Below are 19,002 nucleotides of genomic sequence, written 5' to 3' on the forward strand. Positions count from 1 at the left end.
GGAGCTATATACTTAACTGAATCTTCATTTTGAATAATACAATTTATAAATTTTACTATTTTAAACTGTGTTAATTTTTCTTTTTGCTTTATTTTAGTCTTTGGTTAGGTATAATAGTTTCATATTCATAAAATATAACTTTGTACTTTTGATTTTTCGGGTTTTATATAATCCTTCGTGTAAAAAAAGTGTGAGTGAGTTTAAAAGGCACATTAATCATCACTTTGCTGTTTACTGTTATTATCTATTAAACTGGCTCTAAAACTATGCTTCAAATAAAAGGAAAAATTGTTATAAGTTTTTGCTGAAAAATCCTGATGTTCGGACATCACATGCAAGTAGTAAGTTAAGTACCTGTGGCTATGAAAGTTGTTTTTAAAATTAACCAATTGTTTTCAAAAAAAAAATTTTTTTTTAAAGTTTTGAATGCTAAAAAGTTTATGTCTATTTTTTGGGATATTTTTGCACTTCAAAGTCAACACAGCATTATAGGATTTTTTTACATCATCAATTTTGAACATTTTCCTTCAATACAAAACCTTTCCTCTTTATTTAGGATGATGTTTGATAAAATAATTGCATAATTTGTAACTTCTCTGACAGGTTTAATTTAAGACGTCCAAGAAGTCGTTGTAGATATGCATTTGAAATCGAAATGAAGATGTTGAACGATTCTTCAGCTGTAGTTAAAATTTGAACTGTAGAGAAATATTAACAATACACTTTATTATGATTATTTTTTTAATGGAAGCTTAAAAAAAAAAAGAACTTTAATATTTTTCAGGACAAAATGAAGGGAAATTGATTTTTACCCATTCTGTGTATCACAATGTAGCTTGTCTTGAAAGTTTCTTTGTTCTTTGAATGTTTAAATATTTTTTTTTTTTTATTTTTAATATTGCTCTAAACAGTTATTTAAATTGATATTAAAGATCTAACTTGATAATGATAGATAATTGAGACACTTAATTAGATGAAGTTGATAAAATACAGAAATATATTTCATAGACAGATAATTAGTTTTTTACAAAAATATTTTATACATTGCTCTAAAAAGAAAAACCATGAAGAAAATTCTTAGCTTATCTCCGACTTCGATTGGCTTAAGAAGTGTGTAAGAATACTTTTTTCTCTCCTTATTTTCATTTTTATTTTACCAGCATTTTCATCCTATTTTTTTTTTCTTCATAAATTTCATCTTCAATTTTGGATTTAGTTTATTCACGTACTAAAAAAAATTTTACTTTAGGGTTGCATCCTTGTCTATGTCTCCTGTGGATGATTCTCTTCTCTCAGCATCTTTAGATAAAACTGTGAGACTCTGGGATCTTAAATCTCCCAATTGCCAGGTAACATTTTAATGTTCTTCGTAAATGTTAAGATTTAGATGGTGTCATTTTTATTTGTTTTTAAGTTAAGGAATACAATAGAATCTCAGTCGTGTCTCATGGCACTATTCATTGTGAACAATGAATAAGGGAAAACGACAAATGCGGGTCCACATAAAATACCAAGACTTGAAAATTTATGAAAAGTTATGTACTTGAAAATTAATAAATATGAAGTAAGTTTAAAATATTTTAGTTAAAATAAATTATATACTGAATGCGAACTTATTTAAAATAATAAGACATTTTGGTTTGTACATGCACTCTTCTTCTCAGCGCAAACAAGAAATTTTTGACATTTTTAGCTCTTACTGTTAATTTTCTGTAAGTCCACATTAATGTAGAAAGTTTCTCTTGTCTTCTGAAAATGTTTAGGGCTTTGTTTCGCTGTCTTCACTGGTATCATTTTTGCGCTTTTACGGATTTTGCAACCATTTTTTGAGCAGACAAGTATTTCGAACTAATGCATAATTGTAAATGTGCGTTTTCTCCAAATTGTAAAAAATTATTTTCTTCATCGTTAGCAGTCCCGCAGTGGACTGATCATTGAGACACGGTTCCCAGTAGATCACCGAAGTCAAGCATAACTGGCTGCGGTCAGTCTGCGTAGGGACCGAGGGTGTGCGGTATCAGCGAGGGTGAGGGTACGTTTCAAATTTATGTCAGAAGCTTAAAGTTAGAAAATCGGTAGGACGAGCAGCCAATTTGATATCGATTTTCGAGATTGTAACTACGTGAATGTCATAGCAGAATTTAAATATTAGATATTAGGATATTTTATCTTTACGTTACAGTATCGGAATCCGTTTTCCAACTTATTAGAATGTACTACTACAGCGTAATTACTTGTTTCTTATACTTTTTTTAAATTGATTATTATAAGTTTTAGTTCAGAGTCATAACTAGTGTTTTTCTTCAAATAATGATCCCTATGATTTATTCAAGAATATAAATAAAATTACGCGATTTGAAAATTTATGATTGTTTTTCACTTTCGGAAGTCAATTTTATCAAGGTTTTTCTTCATTTTTTGATTTATTAACTATTATTTTCTTTCTATTTTTTTAATTCTTAAAAACCAGATTCACCAAATGAACAGTCACAGTAACAGTTGAAGGTTTTTGCGCCGAAGTCACTGATTAGGTTTTATTTATGTTATTTGTCCCGCAGTGGACCAACACCCATCAGATCACCGAAGTCAAGCATCACTGGCTGCGGTCAGTGTGGGGGTGGGTGACCCACTTGGATCAGTCTGCGTAGGGACCGAGGGTGTGCGGTATTGGTCCTCGTTAAACTGTGCTACCGTAAAGTGCTCGATTTCACTCGCAGGTCGTTCGGCTACCGTAGCGGGGGTGCAATCCCCTCTGCAGAGGATCAAAATTGTGATGGCATGTCTTCAGATCATCCTCATGGATGTTTCCCAGACCGTCGCCAATAGCCCATTGTGCAGCTCTAGTGCGACGTAAATGAACAACAACAACATCATCATTAGCATCAGGTCAGGAGTTACTGTTTTCATTCTTAAAATGAAACAATAGAAATTTTTTTTATATTAATTAGAATAAAATTTCTGGAAGATCAACATAAAAATCTGCTATTTACAAAATGATCAAACTGGGTATTATTAACCTTTTGAGATTAGTGCTTGTGACGGAATCACTAAAATAAGGCGATATGTACAAGAAATAAAAAATGTGCAATTCTGGATGGTGGTTACACTGTATCTAAAATAAGAAAACATAATTTGTAATTTTATTAAATGGGTTTCACAATCGTTCGAGATTAATTTGATTAAACAAAGATTAATTTATTCTGTATGCTTTTGTACTGTATATTTTATTTCTTATATTATGAAATGGTTTGCTTTTGTCTATATGTAAAATTTGTAAACTAGTTACATTATATTGAACATGTTTATTTCATTGAAAATGCTTTATTAAAATCAGTTTTAATAGGAAATTATTTTTCAAGACAATTTGATTCTCTAATGCACACGTGCAAATTTGTTATTTTTTATGAAAAGTTTGGATTTTTATGTGCCCTTAACTGAGAAATGTTCTTACTAAAAAATTACTTATTTAATCAAGAGTGTCCATTACACCAAATGTCCTTAAAATATAAGAAAAGGTGGTTTATTAGGCAACTGATCTGACATTGACTTATTTATAAACATAAAAAGAATTGTTTAGTTTAGTAGGATATTTTTATAAATGTTAATTTTGTAGTCAGAAAAAGTCTAATGTCCAGTAATTTGGTAGAAGGGCAATGCTTTCAAAATATGAATTTTTGTGCTAATCACCAAATATTTTAGCTGTGTTAAAATGAAAATACTATAAAATTTGTTTTTAAGCTACAGAAAAGTCTAATTTTATGAATTTAACTAGCTTCATTTCCGATGGGAAATTTATCGAAAATCACTCAAAAAAGTGGTATGAAAAAACTGCATCCAGGCATTTATTTTTTAGCATTACTTATCCAGACAACCGTGTAAAAGTAAAGATAATTATTTAACCATTTGCATCAAATCTTCAATAAAATTTGATATTGTCGATTTTTTTCTTCTTTCTATAAGGTTAGTTTAAAATTAGTTCTTTAATCTGAAGTATTCTATTATTTAAAAAATGTAATTATTTAAATATTTTAATCAAATATTTAAAAATTTTTTTTACATATTTTACAGGGATTAATTGCCACTACAGGAAAACCTGTAGCTTGTTTTGATCCAGAGGGTTTGAGTTTTGCAATTGCCGACAATCTAGAAGGAATCAAATTGTATGATATTAGATCATTTGATAAGGTAATGTTCTGCCCCATAAAATTATTCATTCACAATCATCAAATAGTTTGATTTGAAACAAAAATACAACAATATTTTTATTCATTTAGGGACCATTTAGCACCTTTTTTACTCCTAAGGATAAAAAGGACTCTGACTGGATGAGTATAAAATATAGCCCTAATGGCAAAACATTGCTACTCTGTTCCAGTGGATCTGATATTCATCTTTTAGATGCTTACCAAGGAACATTGATACAAACATTTTCTGTAAGTTTTTAGTTTTTCTTATCTCAGATGGTTTATTCTATTGCTAGTTTGTTTTCTAATTAATGTGCTGTATAAATTGATCAACTTTTTAAAAATAAATTCAAATAAAAATTTCTATTAAAAAAATCTTATGGTATGAAAAAGAATTAGTAGGGTCTGAAAGAAAATCTGATTCTATATGATGGTTTTATGTTAAGAATATTTAACCTTTAAATATTAAATTTTCATGTTTCTGAAAAGTTCTTTAAATATGAATATCGATTAATAATGTAAGTGGTTCCATAGTGTATATTTAATTTATCTGGTTTCATTAAAGTTTAGTTACAATTACAGTACGGAACCGATTATCCGGAACGATCGGGACCATCGCTATTCCAGATAACTGATTTTTCCGGTTTTCTGAATCGCTACAAAAAGCCGTTTTTTTTATTGTTAAACCCAACTAATAGAAAAAAATTTTGGAAGTAATCTTAAAAAGAAGAAAAAACGATGAAGTAATACACTAATGATTATTTCCAAAATGATGGTAAGGTAAAAATCTTTCAAAAGAGAAAGAAAAATCCTAAAATTTTATGAGGAAAAATAAAAATAAATTTTTTTAAAATGGCGGGAAAATTCATTGAATTTCATTCCGGTTTTTTGGTTTTCTGAATTCCGGATAACGGGTTCTGTACTGTACTATGTATATTAAAATGGATATTTGTTTTTTCTTTTCAGGAACGATCTAATAGTAAAGGCATTCCACTTGAGGTTTCCTTCTCCCCAGACTCGCAGTTTATCTTTACAGGTAATTTATCTAATTTTAATATTTTTATTATGTTCTTAAAATGCACTTATTAGTATTTATAGAAAAAATTTTTTTTAACTTTATGTAGCATAGTGTGTTTTGATAATTTTATTAAATGAATAATCTATGATTAATTCTTTAGAAACAATGACATTTTTTTTATTCACATTACCGTTGGGACAGGGTGTATAAAAATCATGATTTTTTTAAAAAAAATCAAAAAAATCGGATTTTTTTGATTTTAATCATGATTTTTTTTATAATTTCAATTCTTTGGAATATAATCAATTTTGTGTACCATAGATTTAAAGTTGTATTGTATTACTATTGTTACTTATGGTATACATTGGAAATAAACATTACTAACCATTATCAACAAAATATTTCTTAATAATTTAAAAGCAAAAGGTGAAATAAGAAATAAACAATAACAAAGTGATTTCAAACTACAAATCAAGAAAGAAATTGTTTATAAAACAATATGTGATAGTTATTAATTCTACATCTACAATATCAAATTGTTTAAACAATCATTTAATTAGTTTTATTTAAAGATTTAAACATAAGGACTAATTTAGCTGCCGTTGTTAGTTTACCGTTGGGACAGGGTGTATAAAAATCATGATTTTTTTTAAAAAATCAAAAATATCGGATTTTTTTGATTTTAATCGGATTTTTTTGATTTTAATCATGATTTTTTTATGATTTCAATTCTATGGAATATAATCAATTTTGTGTACCATAGATATAAAGTTGTATTGTATTACTATTGTTACTTATGGTATACATTGGAAATAAACATTACTAACCATTATCAACAAAATATTTCTTAATAATTTAAAAGCAAAAGGTGAAATAAGAAATAAACAATAACAAAGTGATTTCAAACTACAAATCAAGAAAGAAATTGTTTATCAAACAATATGTGATAATTATTAATTCTACATCTACAATATCAAATTATTTAAACAATCATTTAATTAGTTTTATTTAAAGATTTAAACATAAGGACTAATTTAGCTGCCTTTTCTACACCCAATTGATTCCGTAGTTTAGTATGTACAAGTCCAAAAGTGGAAAACATCCTCTCTATCCCTGCAGTTGTTCCTTTTGCAGTACATAACAACTGTATTGCATCAAACTCTTTTTGACCTACACAGTTCTTTAGAAGCGCAATTGATTTCCACCATTCCAAGATGTTTAAAGATTCTAGAGATTCTTTATCAAACAAAGTTCCATTAAACGGAGGAGAGCGTACAATGAATTTTAGCAAAATACTTAATAGGGAGGTTTCTCCATACTTTTCTTTAACAAAGTTTACAGCTTGATCTTTTTCATTTAGTGTTAAACATTGTACTTCAGAATTAGGATCCAAGAGGTAAGCTAGGAAATGAGCTGGTGTTAACGCTTGTTCATATCGTTTAGTAAAAAAAATTTTGCAGCAATTATTATTAGAATCTTTCAGAGTTTCCTTTAAATTTTTCCAGATGTTGACAACATTTGATAAACTACAATTATCTTTTTGCATTTTATCTAATGCTACAGAAATGGGTTTTAACATTAAAAGCATATCTTCTGCATTTCTTTTAATTGCCATATTCATGACTTTTGACCTGATATTGGTGTCAATATCATCCCTATTATCCTCACAAACTTGCATGAAAGTTGACCAATTCTTGATGTAGCTTTCTAATGAATCACACATAGAATTCCAGCGCACTTCAGTTGGCCGAATTAATCCAGTACCTTTAAGCTCATTGTATTTAGCTCTAATTATTTGATGATGTTGTTGTTTTTGTTTTGTAATGTTCCATGCTGCTATCATAGCTGTAATCATATGTAAACTGTTCAATGAACTATAAATATAATATGTAAACTGTTTTTAAAAGCAAATGAGTCACATTGAAAGTAGAAATGTTGAATTATATGAGTGAGATCTGAGAAATATATAGAACAGTCTACTTACTTGTTTATGTTTGAAACTTAGAAAAATATACAAAAAATGTTCAAGACAATACACAAAATTGTTTTTTTTTTTGATTAAAATCAGTGATTTTTTTTAAAAAAATCATTTGATTTAAATCATGATTTTAATCAATGATTTTAATCATTTGATTAAAATCATTTACACCCTGCGTTGGGACATTTAAGTCTTCAAAGATTTACATATGGAGGCATGTTTTCCCTGTAGCTGGATAGTGATATCATTATTTTAAATATATCCTTGTTCAATATTTTAATCATGCCATTTTTTTAATTGGTGATAGAGAACTTCTATGTAAACTGATGATTATGCATTTATTTTTATTATAACAATTTCAAATTAAAATCTAAAACTCAAAAGTGCTTATAAATCTGCTGTAAAATTGCCAGATCCTTAGCGGAGCTGGAACTTTATTAAAATTGTACTGGTTAAAATTGTTTTACTTATGTTGGAAATCAAGCAATAAGTTTTGCTATTTCATTTAGTTGCATTATTATATTGAGTAAGAATATGTTTCATAAATTCTAGGTTCTACTGAAGGTACAATTTATGTATGGAATGCAGATTCTGGCATGCGAACAGCAATATTGCAGACTGGAAGGACTTCCCCTATACACTGTGTCCAGTTTAATCCAAAATACATGTTGCTCGTTTCTACTACTTCTAAAATGGTATGTGTGCTTAGAAAGTTGATTTTATATAGAAAGCATAGCTGCCAACTTGTTAAAAAAAATCAGAACACAAAGCACAATAAACATTTTCAGATAACGCTATGATTTAACATGTTAAAATAACACATCAATGTATACATTTATGTGCATTGTAATGTATCATAACATTTACATAAACATGCAAAATAACTAATATGTTCTTACAAAATTTTAGGTATGTATAAATTCAGATGTGTAATACTCACTTTTGCTTAGCTCATAAAATTAAATTAAAGACTAATTAATGAAGACTTGGTTATCCAATTCAAAAACTCCAGCTTAATTCATTTGGGGCAATGCTACCAATGTTGAGAATTTTAAAAAATAAATAAAATCAAATGTAAATTACTATTTATAGCAAGGTTTACCCATATTGTATTTATTTGTTAGAACAATTTTCTTAATCGAATCGCTGTCTGAAATCAGTTTTGTCCTTTCTGACCAAACTGAAAATTTGATCACGAACCAAATTACTTCGAGACAATGTCGATATCTCTAATACTACATGCGAAAGCCTCTCAGATTTCATCTTTGTAAACTGATTGACTACTGACAAAGCTGTTTCAGATTAGCTAGTGATTCTCTATCTCTAAATTCCCTGACTAATGGATTTATTTTTCCTGGCTATTCCTGCATAACAATGTAGACCTGAAAAATTAAGAATGAGAATGGCGATTTGGACAGGAATCACAATATTGAATTTTTAAATTGTGTTTTCAGAATTTTCTCATGCACCAGTCAATTACCAATAAATTTCCTGAATATTTCCAAATTCTTTTACTTTTCTTATATTTCCAGGTGGCTTGCAACTTAGGGGTGAAAGAATTCAGTAGTAAAAATGCTAAATACTGAAATATCAGAGCATTTTGACCTAAAATCGCATCTTTGTGCAATGCTAAAAATCAATAGCATTCAATAGCAAATTTGATTTAATTAGAACAGTTGACAGCTAAAAAAAATTTAATTTTAATAACTTATCTCTTACTTCTCATTACTTGCTATAATTATTATTTTGTATTTATATTGATACATTGCATGAAAGTTTATGATGATCAATTAAATAATCTGATGTTCTGAACTAAAAAATTTTTTTTTCGAACTAAATCTTTTTTATTTTTGTAGAGATCAATGCTTTTTAATTACAGAATTTGTATTTATTACTTTATATTTGACATAATTAAATTTAAGAGAAAATTTTAATAATTTTGACTTAAATCTAATTACATTATTAATACATTTAAAAAATTTATTTTGAAATCTTGTTTATTAATTAGCATTTTTCTGAATGACTCTTATGTCTGCATCTAAACTTTTAAAGGAAGTGAGATAGTTTCAATAGGGTGCAATAGAAAATTAGTAATTTTTTTTTTTTTGTTTGACACTTTTCTTTTTTTCTTTCTTCAGGCATTTTGGCTACCAGTGTACAATGAGTTGTGATATCATGGATAATTTTTACAAAAGGGAAGAAAGAATTCATTTGTCTCACTATTCATTTTAAATACACTGTGATAATGATCTTATAACCACTATGTAATATTCTTAGTCATATACTATGTTATCAAAGTGAAATTTAGGTGCGTTTTTTCCCCTTAGAAATGTGAGATGTATGTATGATGTAGTCTATGTATTGTGTTAAAGGAATTTAAACCAAAGGATATTTGTTATCTATCAATGTATGGAACTTTTTTTGTCACTATATTATAACCTGTCAACAATCAACTCATTGATACATGCATTCTGAATGAAAATCTCAACTTCATAGTGCCTATTAATCGAGCTATTTCATGATTACTTGATTATTAGAGCAGCTTACGGTGCTGTTTTGTATGAAGTCAAAATAATTGTTTCTTTGACTTGATTCGCACAACTTTCAACTATTTACAATTAAGGATTCTCACGGGTAAGGCAGCTTGAAAGTTTTAATCTCAATAAATATTAAGATAAAAATAATAACTGTAAAAAAGTTTAAATTTATAATTTAAAAGATTAATTTTAATTTATTGTTCATAAGTACAAAAGAATCTCTCAAAAATTAGTGAAAAATTAAAAAAATTCTGTTACAAAATCTTTTTTGAACCAATGTGTATTTTCATTTTCTGTATGTTTCTATTGATGCAGTTTTAATGCAAGGTTTATAACTTTAATGTGTCCAAATATCTTCATTAATTGAAAACTGTAGTTTCTGAGAATTACTTTGACAGAAATTAGGCTGATACTCTTAGAAAGCATATACATTCAAACTTCATTCATGTGAACAGGCTTAACGAGAAATATCTTTTAAGGTTGAGTATATCTTTTCAGAACCGTAGGGTGCAGAATATCTAAGGTTGAATCTATTTTTTGACTTATTTTTTGTTTTGTACCTCAAATACACCATCCTTACATTGTTCATTAAAAAATTATGCACTTGCAGTTAAGAAATGAAAATAGAGAACGAAAATTAATAATAGTATTTCTTCATTCATTGAAATAAACGGATTTACTTTTATTTGTTTGTGTGAATTAAAAACTGGAGAAAATATAGAAACTAGAATTCTTAAACTTTATCTAGGCACTAATACAAAATACCACAAATATATTTTGTTTCTTTCCACTATATAGTTAATAATCTTTATAATTTCCAAATTAATTAATTGTATTTCTTATGAAATTATAGATGACTTAGTATTAGGTTAAAGATATAACTTTTTTTGTAGGCGTAAAGTAGTATGTATAGTTAACATAATATATCTTTGTATTTTGCAGTTTTCATAAAAATACTGTTAAAATCATAATGTGAACTTACTTTGTTTCCCTTCTAATTCATGTTAATGAAGTCCTCTTGTGTATGCTACCATAAAAAAAATAATTAAAAATTTACTTATTAATAAGTGTTTATTTCTGCTTTAATTCAACCAAACATCTTATCTGAGTTAGGTATTTAATTTTTTCGTCCTTTCTTCATAAATTTACCATATAGGGGATATCTGTCTATAGTTATTTTATTATCTCGTATTCTTTAATTTGTGTGAATATATCTTAGTTCTGATCTAATGAAGTTAAATTTAAAACTTAGCAGTCTCTTATAAATATTATTTTTTGAACTAAGGACTAATATTGAGAAAAAAAATTAATAACCCTCAGTATTTCAACATTCTAGGTAAAAATATTGTTATGCCTAATTACTTTATACAATATGGAAGAATATAATTAAACCTTTGAAATATAACTAAGCAGTATTATTGTTTCTGCAGAATATAATAAATTTGCGTTCACAAACTTTTTTCAAAATAAGCAAAAATATCTCCCTTTCAAGTCAAATTACGTATCTTAAAAAAATATAAATTTTACGTTTAAGTTTTTTAGTAATTTGTTGGCAATTTTTATTTTTGACTTAACAAGAATAAATCATTCTATAAATTGCTCATGATAAGTTGTCTAGTCTTCCCTATAAAATATTTTTGAAAAACTAATGAATTTTCAGGTTAAATATCATAATTACTTATAAATATTTTATTATAAAGGGATTGTTTTGTAAATAATTACATAAAACAATGAAAATGTCATTTCTACTAAGTTTAATATAAATTATCAAAACATATCTAAGATAGAATAGATTGGAGTTTCTTCAATCCTCTGCATTAAATCTCTGAATCAAAGTTTATAGTTTTATTTTTATTTTGTTTGTACCCTATTATACCTATTGAATAACATAGGTAGAATGTTCTTACTGCATCAAAGTAACCAGCTTATGATGTGGAAGAAAGGAAATAAAGATCAAGGTTTAACTAGCTTTAAATTATAGTTAAAAGAGAAAATTATAATGCTGCAGTATTATTTTAAGGACATGTAGTTAGAACCATAAGACTTAGCACATGGTGTAAATTACTGGCGCTATGGTTGAGTATTAATTTTCTTTAATGTAACCGAGTGTAGCCATTAGATGTTTCTCTACCATTCGTGTTCATAGACCATTTCATTGAAAGTCTTAACCACCAAATAACAGTACTTAATCAGTGCCAAATTTCTTTGAGCCTTTTTAAGTTGTGCAATTTCATTAAGACATTGCCTACTTTGCTCTTAAGTTTTTAATTGAATATTTTAAAGAATATTTAATTTTGTTGTAAAAAGATAAATGTAAGTTATTCTTTTTACACCAAAGGCATTGAATGGTGATTTGTACAGGATGTCTGAAAAATATGGAAACTGTCAAATGCATACCTCAAGAAATATGAATCAGATCAAAAATCTTAAGGTGTCAAGTATCTTCAAACGATCTACTCAATGCTATAGAAATCAATCCAATCTGCATCTCCTGCGAGTATGGGCAACTCCTAATTCTTGAATTAAATCCCCTTCCCATTTTATCATTACAGATTCGTGGTCTTCTGGGAAGAAAATTGTCTTAAGCTTTTAATTTTTGTTCTTAGACGGTGCTTAAAATGGATATATTTTCAGAAATGCACTGCTGGTAGGGCAGGACAAAATAGACAGATTTGATGTTTAAAATGAAGAAAAAATCTGGCTAATGACACGAAACTTTACCTCCATCCTTTGCAGAAAGGAAGGAAGGGCTCAAATTTGAAGCAAAGTAGTTTCATCATTTAATCTTTTTTAATGTTGTATCATTGTTTTGTTGTTAAAATCCAAAAATCGTCATTTAGAAATCAGATTTTGTTTTTCTATGCAAAATCCAAGTATGCAATAAATTTGGCAATTCTATTGATTTGGTATTAATCAATGAATTTAAAAAAATATATCAACCGCATTCATTTTTATTTTTGTTGATTACAACATCGTCTGCTAAACAGATCTGTAAGACCAAAACTTAAATAATTAAAAATCAGTGTAGCATTTCTCACTTTAATGGCCAAAAATTATGTGGGCATGAATCTTCCCACATAATTTTTGAATGATACTTTCATATTATATCTTGTATTATTACATTTAAACTCTGAGCATGTGGGCCTGGAAAAGCACTTATTTCACCTGAAGAAGTATTTGACATGCTTGTTATAGTTTTAACCCATGGTGCTTTCTCAAATATTTGACAGTTCCCATACTTTTTGAACACCCATTATAATTTTTATCACTGAAAAGATAAGGATTTGTTTTTAATGGAAAATAATATAAAATTCATTGTCAAACAAAGTAAGTTATTTTATTGCATAGCAATTACCGTGTCAGAAATTTGTGTATAATGTGTTATGTACTGTTGCATAGGAAATGAATTGGTCTCTTTTTTGTGATAAGAATATTTTGTTACTTATGTGCTTTTAATTTAATGAATTGTTCATTTTAAGAATTTTTGCTATCTTATTTTTTATGCTTACTTATCCACAGCCGTATACTAATATCTTTAATAATTGCCTTAATAATTTAATTTAATAATAATGCTTTATAATAGCAGAAATCCAATTTAAAATTTTTTTCTTTCATTGATTTGATTTGATGCTAATTTTTTTGTGAAACTTTTGAGCTTACACAAAATTTATGGCTAAATGTTTGTTGTTACATAAGCTTTGAAATGTTGCAATTACCATTGTATGTTTATAAATGTATGTTATTCAAGATTTCGTATGTTTCTTGAGCCTGCCAGCATTTGAATTGAGCTTTCCAACTTATACTCTATACTCTTAGTGATTTAGCTGTACTTTGTTCTGTTCTTTCACAATGAGCTTCCCTTCCCTAATCTGTTGATATTTTAGGAGCATGAATTATTGTCTCATGTGTTTGTTAATGAGATGATAGATATGTTTCCAAGCATACAGTCCACAAAGAATAATAAATCATAATCGGTGCTAATATAGCATGTTAAATATACTATGTATTAATGTGTATATGTATGTCTAGTTCATTCTTCTGGTGAATTTTAAAGAAGAATCTGACAGTTTTTCAGGGATGAAATTAAGTTCTGTGACACAGTTTACTAATAATCTCATTGTATTAAAAATCCCCTAATCAAAAAAATTGAAGCTATTAAATAAATCTCACCCCTGTGTATTTCTTACCTCAAATTTATTGATTCAGTAAACACTTTGTTTTCTGTCACAGTAATCATGGTTTCATCGAAATGTGAGCAACTTCTTTATTGCATATGAATAATTCAAATTTTGTTAATGAATGGAGTGTGAGAATTATCTTTACAACTTCTACTTTAATTATTCTTGGTAAAAAAATTGACTTCTGGAGTTTAGAATCCTTATCCTTTGGTAATTTCTTTTTAAAATATGATTTTTGCCTATTTATGCATCTAATAGTCTTTGTTTGTTAGGTTAGCTTATAGCTGATAAAACCAATGGACCAGAAAAACAAGCTTTAGCATGCTAAAAGTCTTATTTAAAATGTTAAGTAAACTTACTGTAAGAACTTTTTTCTTCTCTTTTTAACATGGTTTTGTATGAAAACTTATTGTTTCTATATTTATATTTTATCTTCGGTGATCGGCAATCTTTTTAGATATTAATTAAGGAAAATGATGTGATAAAATAGTGTAAAACATACAAAAAAGAGAATTCCAAAGTTAAATATCAAAACAAATTGTTTTTAAGTCTGCCTCCAGAGGATAGTTTTTGTTCTTCAATATTTTAACTGTAATCAGTAACGTTAAAGACGGAAAGTTTGTTTAGCATTGACTAGCATTGGGTGTTATGAAAATTTAATATCGCTAATTATTGTTTGAAGAACTGGTGTTTTACTTTGATGCATTGTAAATTTTAATCGTGAGAATATAGCGTGATATTTAATATTGTGAGAGTATTAAGTAGGATTATCGCAATAGTTAAAGTTATCGAGATTTCGTGATATAGTGTTCAGCTTTACTTTCACATTAATGTTATTTCAGTATATTTTGTTCTGATTGGCCATTTAACTGCATAGTTATTGTTAGAAAAATAAGTTTCTACTATAGATTTCCCAAGTATAAAATTAAAATTTTAAAGTTAAATCAGTTTGTACACTGTATTAAGTGACGGGAAATTAATAGTTTACTGTAAATTATGAACCTAAGTTAACTAGTGTTTTGTAAAGAGATATTCTTAAAAAGCTACCTCTTTTTCATAACTATGTCATAGTTATCAGAAATATCTTGAAGGCTTTAAAGGCATACAATTTAGTATGCTTTATTATTATGTGACCTATGTATACTTTGTGCCACTGATGGTCATGTGACCTTAGTAGTTGATATGTTCCTTTTGAAGACTGTTTATGTAATAGATGTTGGTGTATTTGCTATAAGCACAAATGTGTTATATAGCTCAATATAATATATTTCAATTCTTGTGGGGTGAAATATTAAGTAAAACATTGTCATTTTTCAGCTTGTCCGATAAATTATTGCTTATCTATCTATTCTGTGATGTTTTGCTTTTGTTGAATTTATCTCTTTCTGTAAGTTAATTTTACAAAAATAATTTTCTTTGCTTTGTATTCCAAGAGTAAAGCACATTTAATTTTTTTTTAAACATTAAATATATATTTTTTGATTAATCATTGCTGTATAATATTGTTCTTATGCATGTAGTTTTGACTTCATAGTTAAAATTTAGTTTATTAGTACTTAGGTGTATATTATTGTATCGTCTGTGTATACTATTGAAACATTTCTTGGAAGTTTCAAAATAAAATTTATAATTTTACTAATTTGTTCCGTTTTTTGAAGTTATATTATTTTTTTGCCTTATCAAAATATTTTGAATTAACTTGAAGCAAAAATGCATTAAAATGTAGCGTATTTTGGAATTGCAGTTTATTTTCTAAAAAAGATCAACTGTGTTATCTTGATGGCTAGAATATGTATGGTTATATATTTAAAAAAAAAACTTTTAACTACTTTGTTATCTAAAATAGAACAATGTGTGTTATTGAAGTGTAAAACATACAATAGGATTAAAAATTTATGGAATAATAAATGTAATATGCAATATCTGGGACATTCATCAAGGCATTTTATGCCAAAGAATTGAAGAAGTTAAAGAATTTAATGCAATGTAGAAAATGTAATTTTGAATAATAATGAAAGGGAAATCTGAAAAAAAAAGGGTGGGGGAGATATTTTTGATAAAATTTATTTTTCCTTTAGAAAGAAAAAACTTTAAAGAATTATTTCTCATTAATAGGTTTACATTGCTTTACTTATTGTACTTGTTGGTGAATTGCTCCTAAGTTACTCCTTAACTAAAAGATTAAATTAATAATAAAAATTCATCTTAAATATTTAATCTTAGTTATTTTTGTTTTTAAATTTTTATATCATTCAGGAATTTTTCAATATTTTTATGATAATTCATATTTCTTAAAAAAGTAATGCTTTATCAAGTTGTATTTATGACAAGTTTACAATTGCCTTCAATAAATTTTTATAGTATGATTGAACAATCCAAACCCTGAAATAACACAACTAAGGATTCGGTTTTTGATCGCTATTGTAACTAACATTTTGGTGCCATTTCCAAACTGCAACTACACTTTTCCTTTAATTAGTCCGACTCTGAATTCTGTTTATGGTTCAAGAAATTTTGAAAAGTTCCTCAAGGGGTTTACTTTCATGAAGTAAATACGGGAATCACGCTCCCGAGGTGCCCTAGTGATCTCTATCATTTTTCATATTTTTTCCAGTTTTAATTATTTTTAACAGTTACCTGTCCTGAAAGTTCTGGAAGAAAATGGTTTGAAAGTTTAATTACTATGTTTTAGATTCTTAAAAACAGTAAAAATTACACTCATAAATTTTTTTTTTTTTTACATTTTAAACTCATCCCACTGTAACAGTGCAGGTAACAAGACCCGCAGATGTGATCTTATGATCCCCGCTGGCTAGCGTTCAGGTGAACTTTCATTATGATGCGCCGGCCTTTGTGTGTTTTTGGCTCTCCCTTTTACATTTCTACTTCTGCTCCAGGCACTGTTAGGTCTCAGCTTTCCTGGAGCAGCACGGTTCTGTTTATGAATTATTCGGTGTATTCTCTACCTCCCATCTCCTTTCTTTTCGCCCAATCGGGTCAGCAGTCTTATGTCCATTTACGTCGAGGATTGGTTGCAACCTTTGAGAAATCGTATGATTAACTAAGTAAAATAAAATTTTATTTGCATGAGATTCCATTTTAATAACAATTAAGATGAGAAACTAAGTATAGAATACATCAGTTTAGCATATATATAGTATGTGTAAAAGAAAAAGATGGAAACATTATAAAAATACATGAATAGAAAACTTAACAATAATAACAAAAAATTATACTCGGAAAATAATGAAATATTTCAAGAACTATGATGTCTGCTAAAGATATGATTTACTTTTTACTTAAAAGTTTTAATTTTCTGAATTTGCTTTTTATTTTCTTTTTCAGTTGCGGAATCTCAATTTTTTTTTCCTTCTCTTTACCATGGTCAACTTTCATTTTGCAATAGTTATTTAAAAAAGTAATTGTAGCAGATTTTAAAATAAAATTAAGTTTCGATGTTGTGACCATCACTACACATACCAGTGGTAGACAACATACCACTATTTTGCAGTACATTGAGGATAAATGTAAGAACTAGATTACGTTAATTATTACACTTTAAAAATTTATCTTCAAAAGTACAACTAATTAATTTTTGTTCAACAATGAAAGAGTGAAGCACTGCATTTATCACATACTCTATTAGATATGGAAACACACCTCAATCACAAATTTTGATAAGGTTGCTATCAGGTACACAATCCATTTTCTTATCTCGAACCATAAGATCCCTGCACATAGTACTACAAAGAGTACGCTTTAGTACTATGTAAACACAATAGTCTACTAAATATACTATAACAGGCATTGATGCTTCCACTTTTAAAATATCAATCATTGATATTGATGTTAAAAAAGTAGTCATCGATTACAGATGAACTGTCTCCTTTATCAGTAAAAAAAAAGTGCTATTTATATCACCTTTATGATGAAAAGACAGTCTAAGTTGTTTGGATAAGCGCAGCTTATTTTCTGTCTTAAACATTTGTCAGCAGAAATGGGATACTGAGAACCAGCGAACCGACTCAAACTTGTCAGTCTGGATTTTCCCGGGCAACACACAGTCGGAGTTTCTTTAAGCGGGCAAGCTCCATTAGTTCTCGTATTGCCTCAGTCATATGTTGATATTTCTTAGGCTTTAAATTTTTTCGAAAGATAGGCAGTTTGTCAAGTTGTTTGAGGCTATCTTCATGTGGGACCAAGCGGCTTAAAGCAGCGCAATCGTTATTGAAAATGAGTCGTGCGCGGTCCAGATCAGTTGGGCCATACTTTATCTGTCTACGTTTTATACCCATAACAAAGTTCCTATAGTGCCAACGGATTGTTCCAACCAATCCGGGGATGTCATCACTGCCAACCTTCTCGATCTGTTTTCGACGCTGATATTCGGCTATCTCGTCCTCTGTTAACGAGATGCCATATTTATCGGCTTTTTCAATTAGATTTACTCTTCGCACAGTCGTGCTTATGACAAGTCCACTGCTTCCGTTGGGTTACACTTGGAATGGTAGGCGCCGGAAGATCGCCCATTCCCTCTTCAGATGTACAGTCCTGCCGAAGAAATTCTCCTCGTTTAAAATTCAAGCCGGATTTGCTCTAAATCCCGTGGCTTTGTAGAAGTAATAGACGAGGATAAGGAACATCTGGTCATCGCTAAGTTAGCCGGAGATCGTCTCCACATATCTCAACGTTTACGACTAGATGCCAAGCCGTCAGGTTGAGAGCATCAGGTTGAGAGAAGTCCGTTCGTAAATGGATAGCTATTGTTGCCGTGACATGGGGGGGGGGTCACGCAACGTCGAATGTTGGATACTGGCCTTAATTATGTGAGGGGCCTGCTGTCTCTCAGTGGTGAATAGGCCTGCAATTGTGTGTATTAGATGGCCGATGTAAAGAATTTCGTCAGTCCTAATCTGGTAATCAAATTTCTCGAAGTCGAAGGGCAGCACAAAGGCTGTTTGCTGCATCCGCCGTTGTTGGTACTTGCGGTGGTACTCCTGTGCAGTAGATTCTTCCAAGGTGGAACCATACCAATTGATGTAAAAATGTGCGGCATATATTAACAGCCAGCTCTCGAGGAGGTAAAGCTCAAGGGGGCTACTGACAG

General features: G+C 28.8%; 1 protein-coding gene across 1 annotated transcript in view; it reads left to right on the forward strand.

The window, feature by feature from the left end:
- The window catches only part of LOC107454339 (WD repeat-containing protein 82), a 34,605-nt gene extending 19,071 nt beyond the window's left edge, over window positions 1-15,534 (forward strand). The window contains exons 4-9 of the mRNA XM_087166595.1: window positions 1,250-1,349; window positions 4,069-4,185; window positions 4,275-4,433; window positions 5,151-5,220; window positions 7,733-7,875; window positions 9,319-15,534. Coding sequence (XP_087022721.1) covers window positions 1,250-1,349; window positions 4,069-4,185; window positions 4,275-4,433; window positions 5,151-5,220; window positions 7,733-7,875; window positions 9,319-9,351 — 622 coding nt within the window. The 3' untranslated portion in view covers window positions 9,352-15,534. The remainder of the gene's footprint in view (window positions 1-1,249; window positions 1,350-4,068; window positions 4,186-4,274; window positions 4,434-5,150; window positions 5,221-7,732; window positions 7,876-9,318) is intronic.
- The last annotated feature ends 3,468 nt before the right edge of the window (window positions 15,535-19,002 follow it).

This window comes from Parasteatoda tepidariorum, chromosome 6, assembly GCF_982258835.1.
Source record: "Parasteatoda tepidariorum strain Cologne lab strain chromosome 6, Ptep-v5.0, whole genome shotgun sequence".
NCBI classification, from domain to species: domain Eukaryota; kingdom Metazoa; phylum Arthropoda; class Arachnida; order Araneae; family Theridiidae; genus Parasteatoda; species Parasteatoda tepidariorum.